The sequence below is a fragment of the Bicyclus anynana genome, chromosome 27 (assembly GCF_947172395.1).
Source record: "Bicyclus anynana chromosome 27, ilBicAnyn1.1, whole genome shotgun sequence".
NCBI lineage: Eukaryota > Metazoa > Arthropoda > Insecta > Lepidoptera > Nymphalidae > Bicyclus > Bicyclus anynana.
The window spans coordinates 4112120-4133239 of record NC_069109.1 but is presented as its reverse complement, the minus strand read 5'-3'; the positions used below and the strand labels follow the sequence as shown (position 1 = coordinate 4133239).

Below are 21120 nucleotides of genomic sequence, written 5' to 3'. Positions count from 1 at the left end.
TAGAAGGGGATGAAATAGTTGTTAAAATTTTGTATGGAAAGTCCTTCATTTTTAGAGTTACAGTTATAATTTGTTTGTAAATCATAAAAAAATACGAAATATAATGTGATTCAAGAATTTATTAAAATAAAAGCTTTTTTAAACAAGTTTTTTGCTTTTAATTTATTTAGTTAAAGCAATTCCTATAATTGGCAAGATGCTTAACACACATTGCTATTAGACGACATTATAGTGTTTTAGTAGTTCACAGCGATATACTGCCTGCATAATTTATAAATCTATGCCACCAATCATTAATGCCGTATGAAAATTCAGTCCACTTAGCAAATTCATGTAATCGTATTTAGAATAATGTCCTGAAGTCTATAGTCTGTTTTTTAATTCCGTAGAATTCTGACATTTCTATTTCCGGTTCCATTTGTCAGTCACTTTTGAAATTTCAGTTGCCACAAACCTTTTTTCTGCTGTTTGTTTCATCAAACCAAACTAAAAATCATTCTTAATATTTATTTATTTGGTCCACCAGTGACTGTCGCAGCATTTACACAAATACAATCTAAAAAAAACACAAACACAAGGCTCTGCACAATCAAATGAAGGTAGACACGGCATGCACATTTCCGTAATATTAAAATAAATTGACGATTACATTAAATCAGTTTACATAAGAAAAAAAATACATTTTACAGTAACAAGAAAAGGAAACATTTTACAACTACTATTTGTGATAATAAAAAAATTAAAAAAAAAAAAAGTTAAAATTGATTTTACCTAAATTTATTACAGAATTATTTAGTACTATAAATAAGCAAAATCTAAATAATCCACACTTTGAAGTATAATAACAATAATTTATTTTGCTGTTTTAGGAAAATATAAACATCATAAGTGATTATAGAAAGTTTTATTTATTAATAAGCATCATCATTAACATCATTATCATCATAGTCATCCTCAATAATAGAAGTATCGTTAACATTGTCATTTAAGTGGTCAATTTGGTAGTGGTGGTCCTCGCCACATGACCCTTAACCTGCTAGGCCCAACTCGATTGGGTCGAACTCGCAGCGTTAAGGGGTAAACGAATAACAGTGATACTCTGTTGTACTGCTAAGTTATCTATGATGAATTTATTATATATTTATGTTGATGATTTAATATCGAATTATAGTTATAGATACAGGTGGGATAAAAGTTGCCCAACGGTGGTTCTAGGTAATGTACCTAGAACCATTCTATTAGCAGAACCTCGCAGTATCACCCGCATAGTTTCCGTTGTCTTAGGAATAACGAGATGAAATATATGGCCTACAGCTTCCAAACAGTAAAAGAATTTTCATTCCAAAACTGTGATGGCGGCGATTCTAGTGTTAACAAATAACAGCTGTCAGGTGCCTCTAAAGGATAAAGACAACAATTATTGGTGTTAATAAAGCTATGGAAATTGCATTTGAAAATAAATTAAATTGAAATAAAATATTACATACATACATTTTTTCAAAAAGGTTTGTGAAATCTGCTGTCTACCCTGGTCTGGCTGGTTGATGATATTTTTTCCCACGTCATTACTATCGAATTTAATATTTTGTAAATTGTGTTAGTTAAAATTAAGATAATGTTATATTTATTTATAATATAATTGAATCTTAGGTCTGTGTAAATTTCATTCTTAGAATCGAAAGAATAAGCTTCGTTTTAGTTCAACTTGTCATCTTTTTTTATGGGAACTGTTTTACATATAGAAACATCGGAAACGGAAATTGAATTGTCAGAATTCTACGGAATGACTAAATGGACTATAAACACTTAAAATTCATTGGTAGAATTTTAGACGTTTGTGGTAGATATTATTCACAGTTGCAGGGCAACACTGCACCTTTGTTTACGCTTCCGCTGTAATTAGAATCAGTTTCAGTATCATTCAAAAATCAAACAATCAAATCTCTTTCCAGTCGGCTAGAATTTTTGTAGTCCGCTATAAAATCTTAGCGATGTGTCCGAGTTATAATAACATACATTGTTAACTCCTTTAAAACATACGAAATAATCAATTACATAAATTGTCATTTTATTTTAAGTTTGTGATGAACAAACAGTTATTTTAACTTCTCTTTGTTCAGTGTCTACTTGTGATTGGCGACGTTGCCGCTTTTCGCGTGTGAAACAACATTTTATTGTATGGTGCTAATAAATAAAATTTAAACTTGAAAAAACTTTTGTAAAGAGATTTTTTAAGAAATATATTAAAAAATTATGTTTAAGTGTTTTGAAATGTGTGATTGTGAACATTTCTCATTTTCTGACGCAATAACGGTTTGGCAACAACGCGCGGAATCTGAATGAAACAAACTATTCCAAATGTATTAGAAAACTAATAGGAATCTTGCAATTTTTCACATTTATCTCTCCTCTATGAGGTAAGTTTATCATACAATGCATTTAATTGATTTTAAATTATTTTTTACGTATTAAAAATTGATAGTTTGAGTTTCCCGCCGTATGACGTAATTGTCAGCCATTTTTGTGGAATTTGACAGTTAATTTCTCGAGATCATAGAGTACATTGAATATAGGGTATAGAGTCCTCAGATGCCATCTCCGCTTAGCGCCATCATGTGAGCAGATAGAGAACTACACCAATTATAATATATACCCATAAGTATATAAAATGAGCGTCGAATTACGTATATAAACCTATATCCATAGAGACATAAACATAATGTTTACCTACTAGTATTAACTGTTCTTTAATTCTATTATTTTATTTAGGAATTCGGATACAAATAATAAAAACACAAATGGGATACATATAATTATTTATTGTTTCTCCTTTTGTGAACATAAACAACTCCGTCTCTTTGAATAGAGTCATCTTCGTCAAAACCTCTAGTGGTACCCCTTAACAATATATTTGTTGACTTACACCAATTAAATGTAAAAAATCTGCACGAAAAAATAAAAAAAGAACTCTACTAAATCTCAAGACAAGACATATATAACAGAGTTCTCGGAATCCAAAGTAAAGCACAGGTCAAAATGATTTATAACAGTCAACAAAATCTAAAAAAAAAAGCCAGGTCGTCGGGAAAGATCAACGCAAAAAAACACCATGAAGAAAGCAGAAGAAATAAAACCGTTTCGTATACAAAATTAAACAAAATGTCACAAGCCGCACAAGGTTATATTTTTTTTTTAATACCTGGCTTAAGATTACCTCAGAATCCTGCTGGTCAAAGTGCCTTAAAGCGCCATCTATTGAGCAAATAGGGAATTAAGGAGGCATATGCAATTTGTACTGAGGTCGTAATGTACAGACTGATTACACCCTGCTCGAGATCTTGGAATTATTTTGTGTGGAGTGTAAAATGAAATTTTACGTATTATAAGGCGGTTTTTAACCAGAAATCCACCACGGAAGCATCCGGGTAAGTTCAAACTATCAATTAAACGTTTTACAAAAGAGAATACAATCGAATGTGCGCCAAAATTTTGCAAAAAGTCGTATTTACTCTAACCTACTTTGCGTTTGTAAGGTACCCGTTTTTATTGGGTCAACCAGTGACTTCTTCTTGTTGGAATACCATAAACTCTCTTTGTTTCAAATTCTTGATCAAAAACCAGTTGAAATTTCGCTATTTTCACAAAAATACAAGCTATGTAAATAAAAAAGTTCGCGATACGTTTTATGTCCATTGACGCATATTTTTACAGCTGTTGCGTTGATTTTCAGGTGATATCACGTAAATTATAGAACTTAGGATGTCTCATACACATCACTTTGCAATTTGAAAGAATTCACTATTCATAAACTTGTTTGAACATGTTCAAAATTTCACAATTTGATTGTGAAATGTCATTATGTGGATTTATTTTTGGATATTATTAATCATCTTTTTTGCCCTATAATTTAATCAAAGTGTTTATTATTACTAGTTCTCTAATGCATAAGTTACAAAGTTAATTTCTGCTAGGCAGCTCAACATATCAATATATTTATTGTTCTTTGTTTATGAATCGAAAATTAAAAATGAAATGAAAATATTCTTTATTGTGCAACATAATTACATTTTACATTGTACAATGTCCTCTAAGAAGTGATTTTGTGAAGTCCGGATTAAGGAGATCTAATGGCGGGCGTCTGCTAGTACCTAATAAATTTCATAAAATAGACAAACTATAGCATTGTACATGCTAAAGTACGAGTAAGACATACTGCCAAACAATTTAGCGTTCCAGTATAATGTTGTGTAGAAATTGAAAGGGGTGTGGATTTTCATCTGCCTCTTTTTTTTTTATTCTTTACAAGTTAGCCCTTGACTACAATCTCACCTGATGGTAAGTGATGATGCAATCTAAGATGGAAGCGGGCTAACTTGTTAGGAGGAGGATGAAAATCCACACTGCTTTCGGTTTCTACATGGCATTGTACCCGAATGCTAAATCGCTTGGCTGTACGTCTTTGCCCGTAGGGTGGTAACTAGCCACGGCCGAAGCCTCCCACCAGCCAAAAAGCCTCTTAAAAGTTTGCCTGCTTCCATCTCAGATTGCATCATCACTTACCATTAGGTGAGATTGTAGTCAAGGGCTTATTTTTAAAGATTAAAAAACATGCTTAATTTAATAATTACAACATAGTATATAGATATGTGTATCAATTGAGGGCATGTTGATAAGAGTGTCAGAGTTGTACTTTATGTTAGAACTGGCAGACGCCATGCGGTTTCACCTAAAAGTTCCTGTTTCTATGGGAGTATGGGGATAAAATATTTATTTATTTACAAACTTACACTAACATTCACCAGTGTAGCCATATACAATTTCGTCGTCATTATCAACCCATATTCGACTCACTGCTGAGCTCGAGTCTCCTCTACGAATGAGAGGGCTCAGGCCAGTAGTCCACCACGCTGGCCCAATGCGGATTGGCAGACTTCACATACTCAGAGAATTAAGAAAATTCTCTAGTATGCAGGTTTCCTCACAATGTTTTCCTTCACCGTTTGAGACACGTGATATTTAATTTCTTAAAATGCACACAACTGAAGGAGGTGGAGGTGCATGCCCTGGACCAGATCTAATCCACACCCTCCGGAATCTGAAGTAGAGGTTATATCCACTGGGCTATCACGGCTCATACAATTTACAAGTAACAAAAACAGAATAAAATAAAAAATCAAATACTTATTTTACCTAGGTATTATAACAAATAGCCCATTGGGCAGTCTTTGTGAGCTTAATATAGCTTACTAGCGGACGCCCGCGACTTCGTCCGCGTGAAATTTAGTTTTTCACAAATCCCACGGGAACCATGGATTGCTCCAGTATAAAAAGTATGTAAATCCAGGCTATAATATACCTCGATACCAAATTTCAGCTAATTCGGTTCAGTAGGTATAGCGTTATAGAGTAACAAACATCCAAACATCCATACAAACTTTTGCATTTATAATATTAGTAGGATAGTAGAATGACACAAATAGTGTAGCTTTTTTCTAGTAAGAGTGTTTTCAAAATTGGTTCAGTAGATTCAGTGATTACCCCTACAACCCCACACACTATGCCTCTAAATCGCTTAGCGGTGCTGTGAGCTTTAAGTCATCCTCCCATCTAAGGAACTGTTTGCTCAGATTCCTTCTGCCATCTCTAGGGTACCAATTCATCACCAGTCTGCTACACTTCCCCGTAGTGTCCCTTATCATGTGGCCTGTCCATCGCCACTTTAGCTGGTCGACATGAGTTAAAACACGAGTTAAAACGTTGGAACGGCTTACCTTCATCTAAATTCAATTCAATTCAATTCAATTCAATTTATTTATTTGCAATTGTACAGTTACATTAGCTGGTATACAATAAATGTTGAAGTAGGTACATTATACAATTCGCCATATACTGGCATGCAAATTTCTTAAAACACTATCTAAAAATCACTAGTCAAAATAAATACAATATTAAATTAGTTTTTTACAATATCATATGCGCACTATTCTCTTATTCTCTAAAGTGTCAATAAATTACGTCAAAGTTTATTAAAAAATGTCAATTAAATAATCTTTAATAGAATAATAACATTTCTTGAGCAAAAATTCTTTGATCTTATTCTTAAATCCGGCAGCACTCAAGTTTCTGTCGGCTAACTCTGTAAATTCCATCCTTCGCCACTGCTATTTAGCGTACGGCTGTGATATCGAAGTGAGCAGCTGTTCAAATATTACACATACGAATTACGCGCAATAAAATTTGTAGGTACCTATAGTCTATACACTTGTCAACAACGTGTTATTATTGGTTTCATTTAAATTATGCGCAGTTTCTATATAACCCCTGAAAATTATCCGACAAGGTTGCTTTACTAGATTTTTAATTATTTAAATAATTATAAATACATAAGACAACATATAAAAACTCTTTCTTCCAGATAAATATTTTAATCTGTACTGTTTATTAATGATTATGGTTTTATTCTGAGGTTTGGTTGGGTATTTTGGTCTAGGTAAAAGAGGCTGACATGTCATTATTGTGGCGTTAAGTAAATTTAATTAATGTATTATCCATCTACCAAAGTAACGATTTGTTTAAGAATGAGTAATAAGTTATTTGAAATACAGTTTATACATTCCAGCTTGTGTTATTTTATTTTTATTTTATTACTATACTAGACTTTGTATAAGTATTAAGTATATCTTATATTAATATTATAAAGCTGTTGTTTGTTTGGTTGAATCAGGAACTGATTTGAAAAATGCTTTCAGTGTTAGATAGCCCATTTATCGAGGAAGGCTATAGGCTATATATGATCCCCGTATTCCTACGGGAACGGGAACCACGTAGGTGAAACCGCGCGGCGTCAGCTAGTAGTATTATAAAGCTGGTATTTGTTTGGTTGAACGCGCTAATCTCAGGAACTACTGGTCCGATTTGAAAAATTCTTTCAGTGTTAGATAGCCCATTTATCGAGGAAGGCTATAGGCTATAAATAATCCCCGTATTCCTACGGGAACTGGAACCACGCGGGTGAAATCGCGCGGCGTCAGCTAGTCCTGTATATGAAGATTACGATTAGTATAGACAATAACTGGGACCGACGCCTTAACGTGTTCTCCAAGGCTCGTTTGAAGCCTTTCAAATCATATAAAAAATATAATCGAAATTGCTTCAGCAAAAGGCACCTATTACAATTTAAAAAAAAAATACCTCTTGGCCTCTTAAGTACGCAAAAACTTCAAGGCGGACGTGTTTTGAGTCGCCTTGAGATAACGACTGATATCATCGGGATGCTTTGCTAGCGTGCTATGTGTTTGGATTTTTAAGCTAAAGCATAGCTTTGATCGCGGCAACCGAATCAAGAAATTCCGTAACGAAAATATACCTAACACCCAAGCCATGCGTCAAGTTAACACATTACTGAGATATCGATTCTGATATCATCGGGATGCTTTGCTAGCGTGCTATGTGTGTGGATTTTTAAGCTAAAGCATAGGTTTGAGCGCGGCGATCGAATCAAGAAATTCCGTAACGAAAATAAACCTAACACCCAAGCCGTGCGTCAAGTTAACACATTTCGATGTTATCATAACGACTGAACTGGACAAGTGACAAGACAAAGACATTTACTATTTTTTTTTTCTATTTATTTCTTCTTTTCTTTGTAAAGAAAAAAATATACTGCATAAATAAAATAAATAAATAATTATAATTGCACAAGTTGATAAAAATGCTTGACCGCGACAGTTCCCGAGTGCCTCTCATTTTTTTTTATTGAAAAAGTATACAATAAGAAACTTATGCTAACTTCATCATCATCATTATCAGCCGATGGACGTCCACTGGACATAGGCCTCTTGCATGGACTTCCAAACACAACAGTCTCGAGCCGCCAGCATCCAGCGGCTCCCTGCAACCCGCTTGATGTCCTCGGTCCACCTAGTCGACCAAATTCATCGACCAACGCGCTTTCCTATGGTTCCGAGACTTGGTCGCTAACTATGGCTCTCATATTAAAGACTCGAAAGTCTCTCAGAGGGCGATGGAGCGAGCTATGCTTGGAGTTTCTCTGCGAGATCGAATCAGTAATGAGGAGATCCGCAGAAGAACCAAATTCACTGACATAACTCAGCGAGTCGCGAAGCTAAAGTGATTGGCACTTCAGCTTCGCGACTAGCGGCAGGCCACATAGTTCGAAGAGCCGAAGGTCGTTGGGGTCGCAGGGTTTCGCTGGATGCAAGCGGCTCAGGATCGTGATGTTTGGAAGTCCCTACAAATAGCATATGTCCAGCAGTGGACTCCATCGGCTGGTATGATGATGATATACAAATCATGCCCACAAGAAATGGTGGCAAGAATACTTTACGGGCACCATTAAATCCTAATCAACGCCGTTACGGTACGCAAGAGGCGTTACAATGAAGTGCGTCACACTAGGTGACGTCACTAACCGCGTACGTGACGCTATGAGCGTAAGTGCGTGACTAAAATGGGGTCGCTCTTTATCGTCGTCCTCGGAAGTGAGATCGTAATAATATATTTACCATACTAATATTTAAAACGTGAAAGTTTGTATGTATGTATGTCACTGATTATACAGGGTGCTCGGGAGTATTTCACATAACTCTGTGGTTATATTGTTAACCGAAAATTAATTATTTTCTTAATTTGTCCAGGTCTGGCTGGTGGGAGGCTTCGGCCGTGGCTAGTTACCACCCTACCGGCAAAGACGTACCGCCAAGCGATTTAGCGTTCCGGTACGATGCCGTGTAGAAACCGAAAGGGGTGTGGATTTTCATCCTCCTCCTAACAAGTTAGCCCGCTTCCATCTTAGACTGCATCATCACTTACCATCAGGTGAGATTGTAGTCAAGGGATAACTTGTAAAGAATAAAAAAAATAAAAAAAATAAAAAAAATTAAAAATGTTCAAGGAACATGTGTTCTAAAATTAATATTTTAGGGTTAAATATCTTTTTTTGTAAATTGATTTTAAAATGTGCCCCACGCATCCTTATAATTATGACGTAGCCAAGTTTAATGTATTAGAAAATGTAAGGATAGATAAAGGCGTGTATCCAACACACACAAAAATAGATAAATAATTATCTATTTTTGTGTGTGTTGTGGATAGTCGGAATTATTTGAATTTCTTTGTATGAAAACATAAAAGGTTTTTATATTTTAGTTAAAAATATATTAGTTATGCAGTTCGGCTCCCATAAGTCGACTCGTCAACACCTTGAAGTTATGGGAAATACTCCCGAGGAACCCTGTATATAAGTTGTGATTTATAATTTTAAAAATCACCGATACTCGGGAATTTAGCTTACAAATCATACAATTTTTTCTGACACTTTATTTATTAATTTATAATTATAAATCTTTATTGCAAGAAAAAAATACAGAACCCCACCAGACGCCGCGCGGTATCACCCGCGTGGTTCTCGTTCCCGTAGAATTACGGGGACAAAATATAGCCTATAGCACTCGAGGATAGTGTAGCTTCCCAACAGTGAATGATTTTTAAATCGGTTTCAGAGCCTATTCAATGCAAACAAACAAATAATCGAATATTTCCTCTTTAGTATAGTTTTTTTATGAAACATTCGGGCAAATAAGGCCAATATTAACTAATCAATACATTAAAAAGATTGTCGAAATATTTGTAAAATAAAGAAGATTAAAGCAAAAACAATTAAAAATCTTTTATCGTAATTAGATAAAAAATCATACATTTTTAGCATCCTGTGACATTTTCCATTATATGAATTACAAACATAAACGAACAAATAACAAAGATATCTGTAATTTTGTTGTACGCCCAAAAAAATTAAACTATGACGTCATTAATAAGAAACCAATGTAGAGCAAAGGATTCACAACATTGTCAGGACAACTTAATTAACAAATCAAACTGTAACCAAAATAAGACCCTAGAATGGCAAAGAATGACCTTGAGTGGAGTCACGCACTTGTAAACGTTGTGTGTAGGTTTAAAGGCGCCTTTGATGGTCGACCAACAGTCCCCTTTTCCTCTCAAGTCACTCTTCCCGCCTATTCCAAGTAACCCATAAAGAATTACACAACAAGACACACTGAAGCCGACCGTACGACGAGCGCCTTATATCGCAGGCCCTCCCGCCCACCCCTCTCTAACTCCCCACTCTTTTGGAAACAAGTCGCTCCACCTAGCGTCGGCACGTACCAACACAAAATTGAGCGACGTCATAGCCATCTCAGATTACTACAATACAATTTAAAAAAAAAAAGAACTGTCATCATTCCTATTCTAGCAGCATCCATTTGTTTAACGTTCAATCGATATCAATCACGGGAGGTCATTCCGTAACCTCGGTGAGCATGGCTTGTTAACATTGTCCTATTTACTGGATATTTGTCCTTAACAATAAGACCCGGTGCTCATCTGATGAGGCGTAACAAGTATTTGTTACTATTTTTGTCATCATCATTAGCAGCCAATTTTTGGCTCACTGTTGAGCACGAGTCTCCTCTCAGTATGAGACGGGTTAGACCAATAGTCCACCACGCTGGCCCAATGCGGACTGGTAGACTTCACATACGAAGAGAATTGAGAAAATTCTCTCTCATACAATAGGAGGGTGAAAATCCACACAATGATAATGAAGCTGATGACTATGATGATGATGACTATGATGATGATGATGATGATGATGATGATGATGATGATGATGATGATGATGATGATGATGATGATGATGATGATGATGATGATGATGATGATGATGATGATGATGATGATGATGATGATGATGATGATGATGATGATGATTTCATAATAAACTACCACATGAAGCCACTGGAATGTCACTCAAAAAGTTCAGTGTTTATTAAACGCAAGCTTTTAGTAAAGTCTTATTATAGTGTTAATGAGTATATAAATGATAAAAAAGTTAAACTGTATTATACGACTGTGTGCTTATAGTATGCGCATTATCATCTGAGTCGTCCGGTCATAAAAGTCAAAAAAGATAGGAATGTGCAGCGCGCCTACCTGCGCACCCTAATTATCGATAAACGGCTACCTGCGCACGTGCTAATGATGAGTCAATAATGATTTGGACGATTCTGATTGGTCGGTTTCTAATGTAATTGCATTGCGTATTTTTTTTGCTATAAATGTGTTTACTGCAATTAAATAAATACATTCATGTGTTACTCGTTGCGCACTATGGATACTAATATATAATAAATTTGGCAGAAGACGAAGATTCTGATGATGAAGACTCAGATGAAGATTAATTTTATTTAGTTAATAATTATATAATATGAAATATGTATTATATTAAATCAAATATTGTTAATTTTTTTAATTTTGTGAACAAGATACGATAATAAACTTTACTTATCGATAATATGTCTTTCATTGTTACACCCTTCACTAGACGGCTCCATAAGACCCATAAGTGCAAGCGAGATAGATATAGAGAAATGATTTATGGCCCTAAGACTCAGTTGTTAATGCTATTAGTATAGTTATAAATAAGTTTGTAAAATGGTGGTAAAAAAAAAATAAACCTTGGCTAAGTTTGTTGTGGGCTCTTCTCGGACCAAGGCGCGTTTGGAACCCTCGTAACTTTAATTTTAAGTTTTCGAATGATTATTATCAACATTATCTTTAGTTTATTTACCTGACGTTTTGAAAGAGCTTGTAAACTAAGCCTATTTGAAATAAATGAATTTTGACTTTGACTTTGATGATGATGATGATGATGATGATGATGATGATGATAATGATGAGTATTGGCTGACAAAATAACCTATTATAAAATGAAGAAGATCTGACCGACTCAGCCTCTTGGCCATTTTTACATTAGATCATCATTATCTCCTTACCCTTATCCCACTTAAGTGGGGTCGGAAAAATATGTCAATCTTTTCCATTCGTCTCTATTACTCGTCAACTCATCATCCACTCCTTTTACACACATGTCCTCTTTCACACGATCCAACCATCTCTTGTTTGGCCTTCCTCTCCTCTTATGTCCTTCCACTTGCACATTCAACATTTTTCTAGTAATATGACTTTCCTCCCTACGCATTACATGTCCATACCAAGCTAACCTTCTACTATTTTGTTATATTAGATCACCGGTTAAAATACAACATTTAATTATATTGAGCCAAGGTTACGATGCGAGTGTTATTTTAACGTCGCGCGGTTTGAACTTGAAACCGACGAGGTTACATCGGAGCGAGGCGAAAGCGTGTCGCTGATGCGTTGAAAAAGATACATCGTTAATAATAACCTGTGGCGTGCACAAAGTTTTTAACTAGGGTATGCACTTAGGTGATGATTGTAAAATTCCTTGTACAACAATATTACGTGTTTTTTGACGGCCTCCGTGGCGCAGTGGTATGCGCGGTGGATATACAAGACGGAGGTCCTGGGTTCGATCCCCGGCTGGGCAGACTGAGATTTTCTTAATTAGTCCAGGTCTGGCTGGTGGGAAGCTTCGGCTGTGGCTAGTTACCACCGTACTGGCAAAGACGTACCGCCAAGCGATTTAGCGTTCTGGTACTATGTCGTGTAGAAACCGAAAGGGGTGTGGATTTTCATCCTCCTCCTAACAAGTTAGTTAGTTAAAAAGAAACGTGTCTCAAACGGTGAAGGAAAGACATCGTGAGGAAACTTGCATACCTGTCCGTCTGTCCGACGGACAGGTATTCGTCATCAACCCATATTCGGCTCACTGCTGAGCTCGAGTCTCCTCTCAGAATGAGAGGGGTTAGGCCAATAGTCTACCACGCTGGCCCAATGCGGATTGGCAGACTTCACACACGCAGAGAATTAAGATAATTTTCTGGTATGCAGGTTTCCTCACGATGTTTTCCTTCACCGATTGAGACACGTGATATTTAATTTCTTAAAATGCACACAACTGAAAAGTTGGAGGTGCATGCCCCGGACCGGATTCGAACCCACACCCTCCGGAATCGGAGGCAGAGGTCATATCCACTGGGCTATCACGGCTCTGGACAGGTATAGCTATCGCGAATAGGATGAAGCGATTTCAATTTTTTTTTTTTATTAATGGTGACTTATGTGCGAGTGTTCTCAGACATGTTTGATGAAAATCGGTTGAAAACCGTTTAAAAATGGTGGGGGGTGAAAGTGGGGAAGACCAACCGAATGTCTGCAAATATACTCGAGTGGGGTCTCAAATGAAAGCGCACTGCAAGAGAATATTGATGACTTGATCGACAGTGTAATCCTACTTCCTACTAATATTATAAACGCGAAAGTTTGTATGGATGTTTGGATGTTTGTTACTCTATAACGCCGCTACTACTGAAGCGATTTAGCTGAAATTTGGAATGGAAAAAGATTTTACTCTGGATTAACACATAGGCTACTTTTTATCCCGAAAATTCCATGTGTTCCGAGGGATTTGTGAAGGACGAAGTCGCGGGCGTCGCTAGTTGTACATAAATTATTTATTATTATTAATAATAATAATAATAATAATAGCCTTTATTCCAATAACCAAATTACAAAAATACAAATTACAAATACATAATAATACGAATTACAATACAAATGATACAAATATGTCAATATGCAATAAACAAATGTCAATATAAAATCAAATTATTATTAACGTCAATTTAGTAATACTCGTATTTTATTCTATTTTGTTTGTCTATATTATATTATGATGTCAATTTAATAATTTACGATTATAAGTATGTCAGTGTTTTTATGTTGTTATTGGAGCACCCAGTTTTGGGTATAGGCCTCCTCCATCCTAAATTTAGTATTTATTATTATCGCCTAAAAGTGCGATGGCCCACCGTAATTGCAATTTGACCGTGACATTCACTACAAAAAAAAAAGCAATTACCACCCGTTTACCTCAAATTGCGTAATTACTGTTTATAACTGTTACATATTGGCGATCGGCCATGCCTTTGACAATGCTCTAGATATTTCTGAGTCAAAACTGGCCACGCCCACCATATGTTGTCACACGTAAAAACGCTTGAAAACATATATTTTTGTAAACACCGCCTTATAGTAGGGGAGCCAGGGATGCTAGTTATTTCTGCATATCGTCTCCAAAGAGTTAAAAAATCTTTTGTGGGTTTGGGTGTACTCTTCTATAACAAGATCCCCAAGACTGTGATGGACCTGCCAATGCACAACTTTAAGCAATGTGTTAAAAAACATTTACTTAGTCGAGGTTACTACACTATTGATGAGTTCCTTAACGATAAAGGTGCTTGGAGACCATTGGATCAGCTTCCACCTTCACACAGGAAATAAAACTACAAGAAATTTTAATTTAATTGTTATCAATTGTAAATTATAATACTGTATGACTTTTTCAAAAGAGCAACTGTTGAGTTTCTTGCCGGTATCTTCTCAGCAGAACCTGCCTTCCGAACCGGTGGTAGAATCTTTACAAATAGTCAACTGACGTGTCAAAAGTGCTTGTAAACTGAGCCTACTTGAGGTAAATGAATTTTGAATTTGAATCTAAATTTGTAGTTACTACGTCATTGGAATCAATTACATTTGGTAGATTAGAGCAGCGTTTCCCAACCTTTTTCAGCCAACGGACCCCTAGGAAATCGAGCACAGTTTTCACGGACCCCATTAATAAATTAAACAATAAAAACTCTATGAATGCGGCAATGATGTCAGATAGTAGCTGGATTCATCTTACCCCACTTTGAGAAACCCTGGAATAGATGATAGAAAGAATAAATGGTTATATAAATGGTATGTATGCTTGTTTCGTTTTCAGCGGTGGGGAAAAAAACTACAGACTTTAAAGACAATTTTTATTACTATGGCTTACTGAAATCATCAGAAAACGTGAGCGATTATTCAAGAGATTATTTCATTCAAAATTAGTAAAAAATTAACCCTAATAAGAAACCCCAAAATTGACTGTTGAAGAAAATAAGGTTTTGATAACCAATATACCAATAATAACATTTTTATTACTAACTAGCGGATGCCCGCGATTTCGTCCGCGTGAAACTCGATGTAAACTTTCAACTACCCCTACCCTACCCCTACCCTACCCCTACCCTACCCCTGAGAAACCTTGGTCTATTCAATGCAAACAAACAAATCGTTCCCCGTTTATAATATTAGTATAGAAAAAATGGTTAAGAAACTATGCACTGCTAGACTAATGAGACAGTTAAAGAAAAATTTAATATAAAAACTAATTTCACAAACTGTATCAAAGTAGACGTTAAAACCCATTGTTCTTGTAAAAGTTAATTATTGTTTTAATTTGCACTTAATTAGCGAATATTTCCCACGGCTACGCGAAGTTGAGAAACCGACTATCCACAGTATGTAGACATTGTGGGTTTTAAAACTATTTTTTTTAAATACGCTTCACTTGTAACTATGTATGTAAGAAAATCTTGGAATCTCAATTTGATCCACTTCCCGGTCTTCGATTAGGGTGAAATTTTGCACACGCTCTGAGTTGTTATTACATGATTACCTAAAAAGCGTCGTTACAAATCCAATATGGCGGCCTCCTCAAGATGGCGGACTGGCTGTTTGAAATCCACCCCCATGATATGGGTATCAAATGAAAGGGTTTGCTGTCATTAATACGAAAAAAATAAGTCACGTGACTTATATCCAATATTTGTAATTTTTAGTTTAGTTTTTTTAAAACTATGTAAAGTTTTTTTTAAATGCTTAACTCGGTGCTCTGTTGAGAAGTGAAAATTTTGACTCATTTTGCTCTTTGTTCGTTCGTTATCACCCATATTCGGCTCACTGCTGAGCTCTAGTCTCCTCTCAGAATGAGAGTCCAATGGATTGGATCGGCAGACTTCACACACGCAGAGAATTAAGAAAATTCTCTGGTATGGAGGTTTCCTCACGATGTTTTCCTTCACCCTTTGAGACACGTGATATATAATTTCTTAAAATGCACACAACTGAAAAGTTGGAGATGCATGCCCCGGACCGGATTCGAACCCACACATCCACTGGGCTATTACGACTCTCTGTATGCTCTTTGTACGCTCTACAATTATTGTCCTTTATGTTTTTTACCTATGGTTTATTTTACAAGTCGGTTTTAAAAAAGAAAATACATATATATATCACTAGCGGACGCCCGCGACTTCGTCCGCGTGGAATTTAGTTTTTTACAAATCCCTCGGGAACCATGGATTTTTCCGGGATAAAAAGTAGCCTATGTGTTAATCAATGCTATAATATATCTCAATACCAAATTTCAGCTAATTCGGTTCAGTTATCGTCGAGGTGTGAAAGAGTAACAAACATTCATATCATTAAATCATCCATCCCTCGGGAATCATGGATTTTTTCGGGATAAAAAGCCTATGTGTTAATTCAAAGTAAAATCCATTTACATTCCAAATTTTAGCCAAATCGCTTCAGTAGTAGCGGCGTTAAAGAGTAACAAACATCCAAACATCCATACAAACTTTCGCGTTTATAATATTATATATATGTATATCCGCACGAAGAGGCCTAAGTTAGAAGCTAATAAATAATATACAGTTATAATTTCGTGCATAATTGGCACAGCAGATGTTGTGACCACCTGACTATGGGGTATCGCATGGGAGGCCATATTATATCTGACACATCGGCCATGTGCGCCGAACATGGGTTTTAGGGATCCGTAACTTTTTTTTTATACTTTACAATTTGACTATAATCTCACCTGATGGTTAGTGATGATGCAATCTAAGATGGAAGCGGGCTAACTTGTTAGGAGGGTGGGAACCTCAGTCGGCCCAGCCGAGGACCGAACTCAGGACCTCCGTCATGTAAATCCACCGCGTATACCACTGCACCACGGAGGACGTTAAAAATTCAAACTAACTCACTCAAATGGAATAAATCGAACCATTATCACGGGGCTATCACCTTTGCCCATTATAGGATAGTCGTGATAGCCCAGTGGATATGACCTCTGCCTTCAATTCCGGAGGATGTAGGTTCGAATCCGGTCCGCATGCACCTTCAACTTATCATTTGTTTGCATTTTAAGAAATCAAATATCACGAGTCTCAAACGGTGAAGGAAAAACATCGTGAGGAAACCTGCATACCTGAGAATTTTCTTAATTATCTGCGTGTGTGAAGTCTGCAAATCCGCATTGGGCCAGCGTGGTGGACTATTAGCCTAACCCCTCTCATTCTGAGAGGAGAGTCGAGCTCAGCAGTGAGCCGGGTTGAAAATGATGACAGGCAGACAGTTTCTACTGTTTATATTATAATTGTGTGTAATGTAGTGTATGGAACGCATCTCGTATTGTTCCACACTAGTGGCTACTTTCGCTTCACACGTACTAACTATTATAACATTAACTATTGTACGCAGTGGTTAAATTTGACGAAGACCGGAGTTCGACTCCTGGCCTGTGAAAATGAGCTTCTTCTATATGAATACTGAGCTTCTTTTCTTTAGAAATACTGAGCTTCTCTTCTTTTGGAATACTGAGCTTCTATTCTTTTTTGGAATACTGATATTCTTTTCTATTTTTTAGAATACTGAGCTTCTTTTCTTCTTTAGGAATACTGAGTTTCTTTTCTTCTTTAAGAATACTGAGCTTCTTTCCGTCTTTAGGAATACTGAGCTTCTTTTATAGGAATACTGAGCTTCTTTTTTTCTATAGGAATACTAAGCTTCTTTCCTTCTTTAGGAATACTAAGCTTCTTTTCTTCTTCAGAAGTACTGAGCTTCTTTTCTATTTTTTAGAATATTGAGCTTCTTTTCTTCTTTAGGAATACTGAGCTTCTTTCCGTCTTTAGGAATACTGAGATTCTTTTCTTCTTTAGAAATACTGAGCTTCTTTTCTTCCTTAGGAATACTGAGCTTCTTTTCTTCTTTAGGAATACTGAGCTTCTCTTTTTTTTTGGAATACTGATATTCTTTTATATTTTTTAGAATACTGAGCTTCTTTTCTTCTTTAGGAAAACTAAGCTTCTTTTCTTCTTCAGGAATACTGAGCTTCTTTTCTTCTTTAGGAATACTGAGCTTCTTTTCTTCTTAAGGAATATTAAGCTTCTTTTGGAATTCACTTTGCGGTAATTTTGTTGGCACGTAACATATCTATAAGTAGAAAATCTTTCATAGAAGTTAAATTTACTTGCTGGAGTCTATACGGTATGCAATTTACGTATTCACATACCTAAAGCAATAGTACAGTTCAATGACATTGCAATAGATAAGTTTATTTTGATTACAGTACGTAAACACACACATTACAATGTAGGCGTAGATGTATGTGTTTACGCCAAACGAATGTTTTTATTATCTACAGCTTTCTCTCTTTGTTTATATATGTGTGAAAGGGATGGGTGTATCGCGTGATAGTTGAAAATAATATCAGCTGTTTTTGTTTATATGGACTATGTACTTTAGGCGGTTAGACGCGATATCTGATAGTAATATTATAAAGATGCCCAGTGGATATGACCTCTGCCTCCGATTCCGGATTGTGTGGGTTCGAATCCGGGGCATGCATCTCCAACTTATCAGTTGTGTGCATTTTAAGAAAATAAATATCACGTGTCTCACACGTTGAAGGAAAAACATCGTGAGGAAACCTGCATACCAGAGAATTTTCTCAAGTCTCTGCGTGTGTGAAGTCTGCCAATCCGCATTGGGCCAGCGTGGTAGACTAAGGCGTAACCCCTCTCATCCTGAGAGAAGACTCGTGCTCAACAGTGAGCCGAATATGAGTTGTTAATGATGATTCTCACGGAAATGGGAACTACGCTGGTGAAATTGTAGGTCGCATGCTAGTGAAATAATAAAATTAGCGAGTTTGCCAAATACTCGTATTCAGAAATCCGTTATACGCCATATTGTATTTTGAATGACGTCACTCCTAACCATACATTGTCGCGTAAACTAAAGGTTTATGCAAAATTTCACCTGAATCGGTTGGGGATAACTGTTTTAGGAATCTGTAACAAGGTGTGACCAACACAAACAGATATCTAAACTATTAAAGGTGTTTTATGATTTTTTTTGTTAACTAAGGCTAACTTTTAAAGAATAAAAAAAGCTACATCTTCACCGAGTAAGGGATGGGTGTATCGCGTGATAGTTGAAAATAATATCAGCTGTTTTTGTTTATATGGACTATGGACTTTAGGCGCGATATCTGATATTAATATTATAAAGAGGAAAGATTTGAATCACTTTAGAAAGTCACGTTATTTGTGAGAGTCATGTTCAGTGGACCTATGCCTTCGATTCGGAGGGCTTAGGTTTGCTCCAACTTTTCAGTTGTGTGCATTTTAAGTAATTAAATATCACGTGTCTCAAACGATGAAGGAAAACATCGTGAGGAAACCTGCATACCAGAGAATTTTCTTAGTTCTCTGCGTGTGTGAAGTCTGCCAATCCGCATTGGGCCAGCGTGGTAGACTAAGGCCTATCCCCTGTCATCCTGAGAGGAGACTCGTGCTCAACAGTGAGCCGAATATGAGTTGTTAATGATGATTCTCACGGAAATGGGAACTACGCTGGTGAAATTGTAGGTCGCATGCTAGTGAAATAATGAAAAATAGCGAGTTTGCCAAATACTCGTATTCAGAAATCCGTTATACGCCATATTGTATTTCGAATGACGTCACTCCTAACCATACATTGTCGCGTAAACTAAAGGTTTATGCAAAATTTCACCTCAATCGTTTGGGGATAACTGTTTTTAGGAATCTGTAACAAAATGTGACCCACACAAATAGATATCTAAAATATTAAGAGTTTTTATATAATTTGGTTTTTTTTTGTTCGTTACAATTTCAAAAGAGCCTCAATAGCTCAACGGTAAGAGCGGTTGGACTCAACACCGAGGGGTGGTGGTTCGATCCCCGCGACGATCTATTGTCGTACCCACTCCTAGCACAGTATTTGGCGACTAGTTGGAGGGGAATGGGAATATTGGTCATATTTAAAAAGATATGGCAAATATTCTTTTTAAAAAAAATGATAGTTAACTCAAAAACTATTTTAATAATTCTTTTATCCACATACAATACCCGGCCTCTAGCTTTTTGACGGCCTCCGTAGCGCAGTGGTATGCGCGGTGGATTTACAACACCGAGGTCGTGGGTTCGATCCCGGCTGGGCCGATTGAGGTTATCTTAATCAAGCGAAAGGGAAAGAACGCTTCCATCTTAGATTGCATCATCATCTTCTCTTGATCTTACCATCAGGTGAGATTGCAGACAAGGGTCTAACTTGTAAAGGATAAAAAAGCTACATCTTCACCGAGTAACATGAGCTATATTTTATCACCATATTCCACGAGAATGGAAACAACGCGGGACTTTAGTTTCCCATTCCTGTGGGAATACGGTAAAATGGTAAATGTTACTCGCTGACAATGTAGCTTTCCATTAATCCGAGAATTTTAAAAAAGGTTTAGTAGTTACGGAGCCTATTCTTAACAAACGAAAATTCAAATCTAACATGTTTTTCAAATATTTCATTATGTAAAAACATTCGACGCAAATTAAATTGATTGCGTCTCCTCTCGACCTGTTTTTTGGTCACATTTTTATTTCTATAAGCCGTAACCCAGTTGATATTGATAATAGTACAATACTGATAACACAGCTGAGGTCAATTGTGCACTGTATCCGACATAGGGTTTGCAATCCGATCGATCGGATCGGATTTCTTTTTCAAATTAGCCCTTGACTACAATCTCACCTGATGATAAGTGATGCAATCTAAGATGGAAGCGGGCTAACTTGTTAGGAGGAGGATGAAAATCCACACCCCTTTCGGTTTCTACACGGCATCGTACCGGAACGCTAAATCGCTTGGCGGCACGTCTTTGCCGGTAGGGTGGTAACTAGCCACGGCCGAAGCCTCCCACCAGCCAGACCTGGACAAATTAAGAAAATCTCAATCTGCCCAGCCGGGGATCGAACCCAGGACTTGTCTTGTAAATCCACCGCGCATACCACTGCGTCACGGAGGCCGTCAAAAATTATTTTTTTTGCATCCATCGTATTGAAATCGGATTCAGTGCACATGTGACTTTGTAATAAGGAATGAGTACGCAATATCTCCTCGAAGTCGTAAGTAATAACTGTTGTAGTAATCCTATACGACACA

General features: G+C 36.5%; 1 protein-coding gene across 4 annotated transcripts in view; it reads left to right on the top strand.

Moving 5' to 3' along the window:
* The first annotated feature begins 1884 nt into the window (after positions 1 to 1884).
* LOC112050692 (cyclin G) overlaps positions 1885 to 21120 on the top strand; it is a 44158-nt gene continuing 24922 nt past the window's right edge. The window contains exon 1 of one of the 4 annotated variants that reach the window (XM_052890430.1): positions 1885 to 2417. In XM_052890430.1, coding sequence (XP_052746390.1) covers positions 2413 to 2417 — 5 coding nt within the window. In that variant the 5' untranslated portion in view covers positions 1885 to 2412. Of the gene's footprint in view, positions 2418 to 3277; positions 3426 to 21120 lie in introns of those variants that run through there. The other 3 variants (XM_024089013.2, XM_024089012.2, XM_024089014.2) reach the window with 3 other exon arrangements.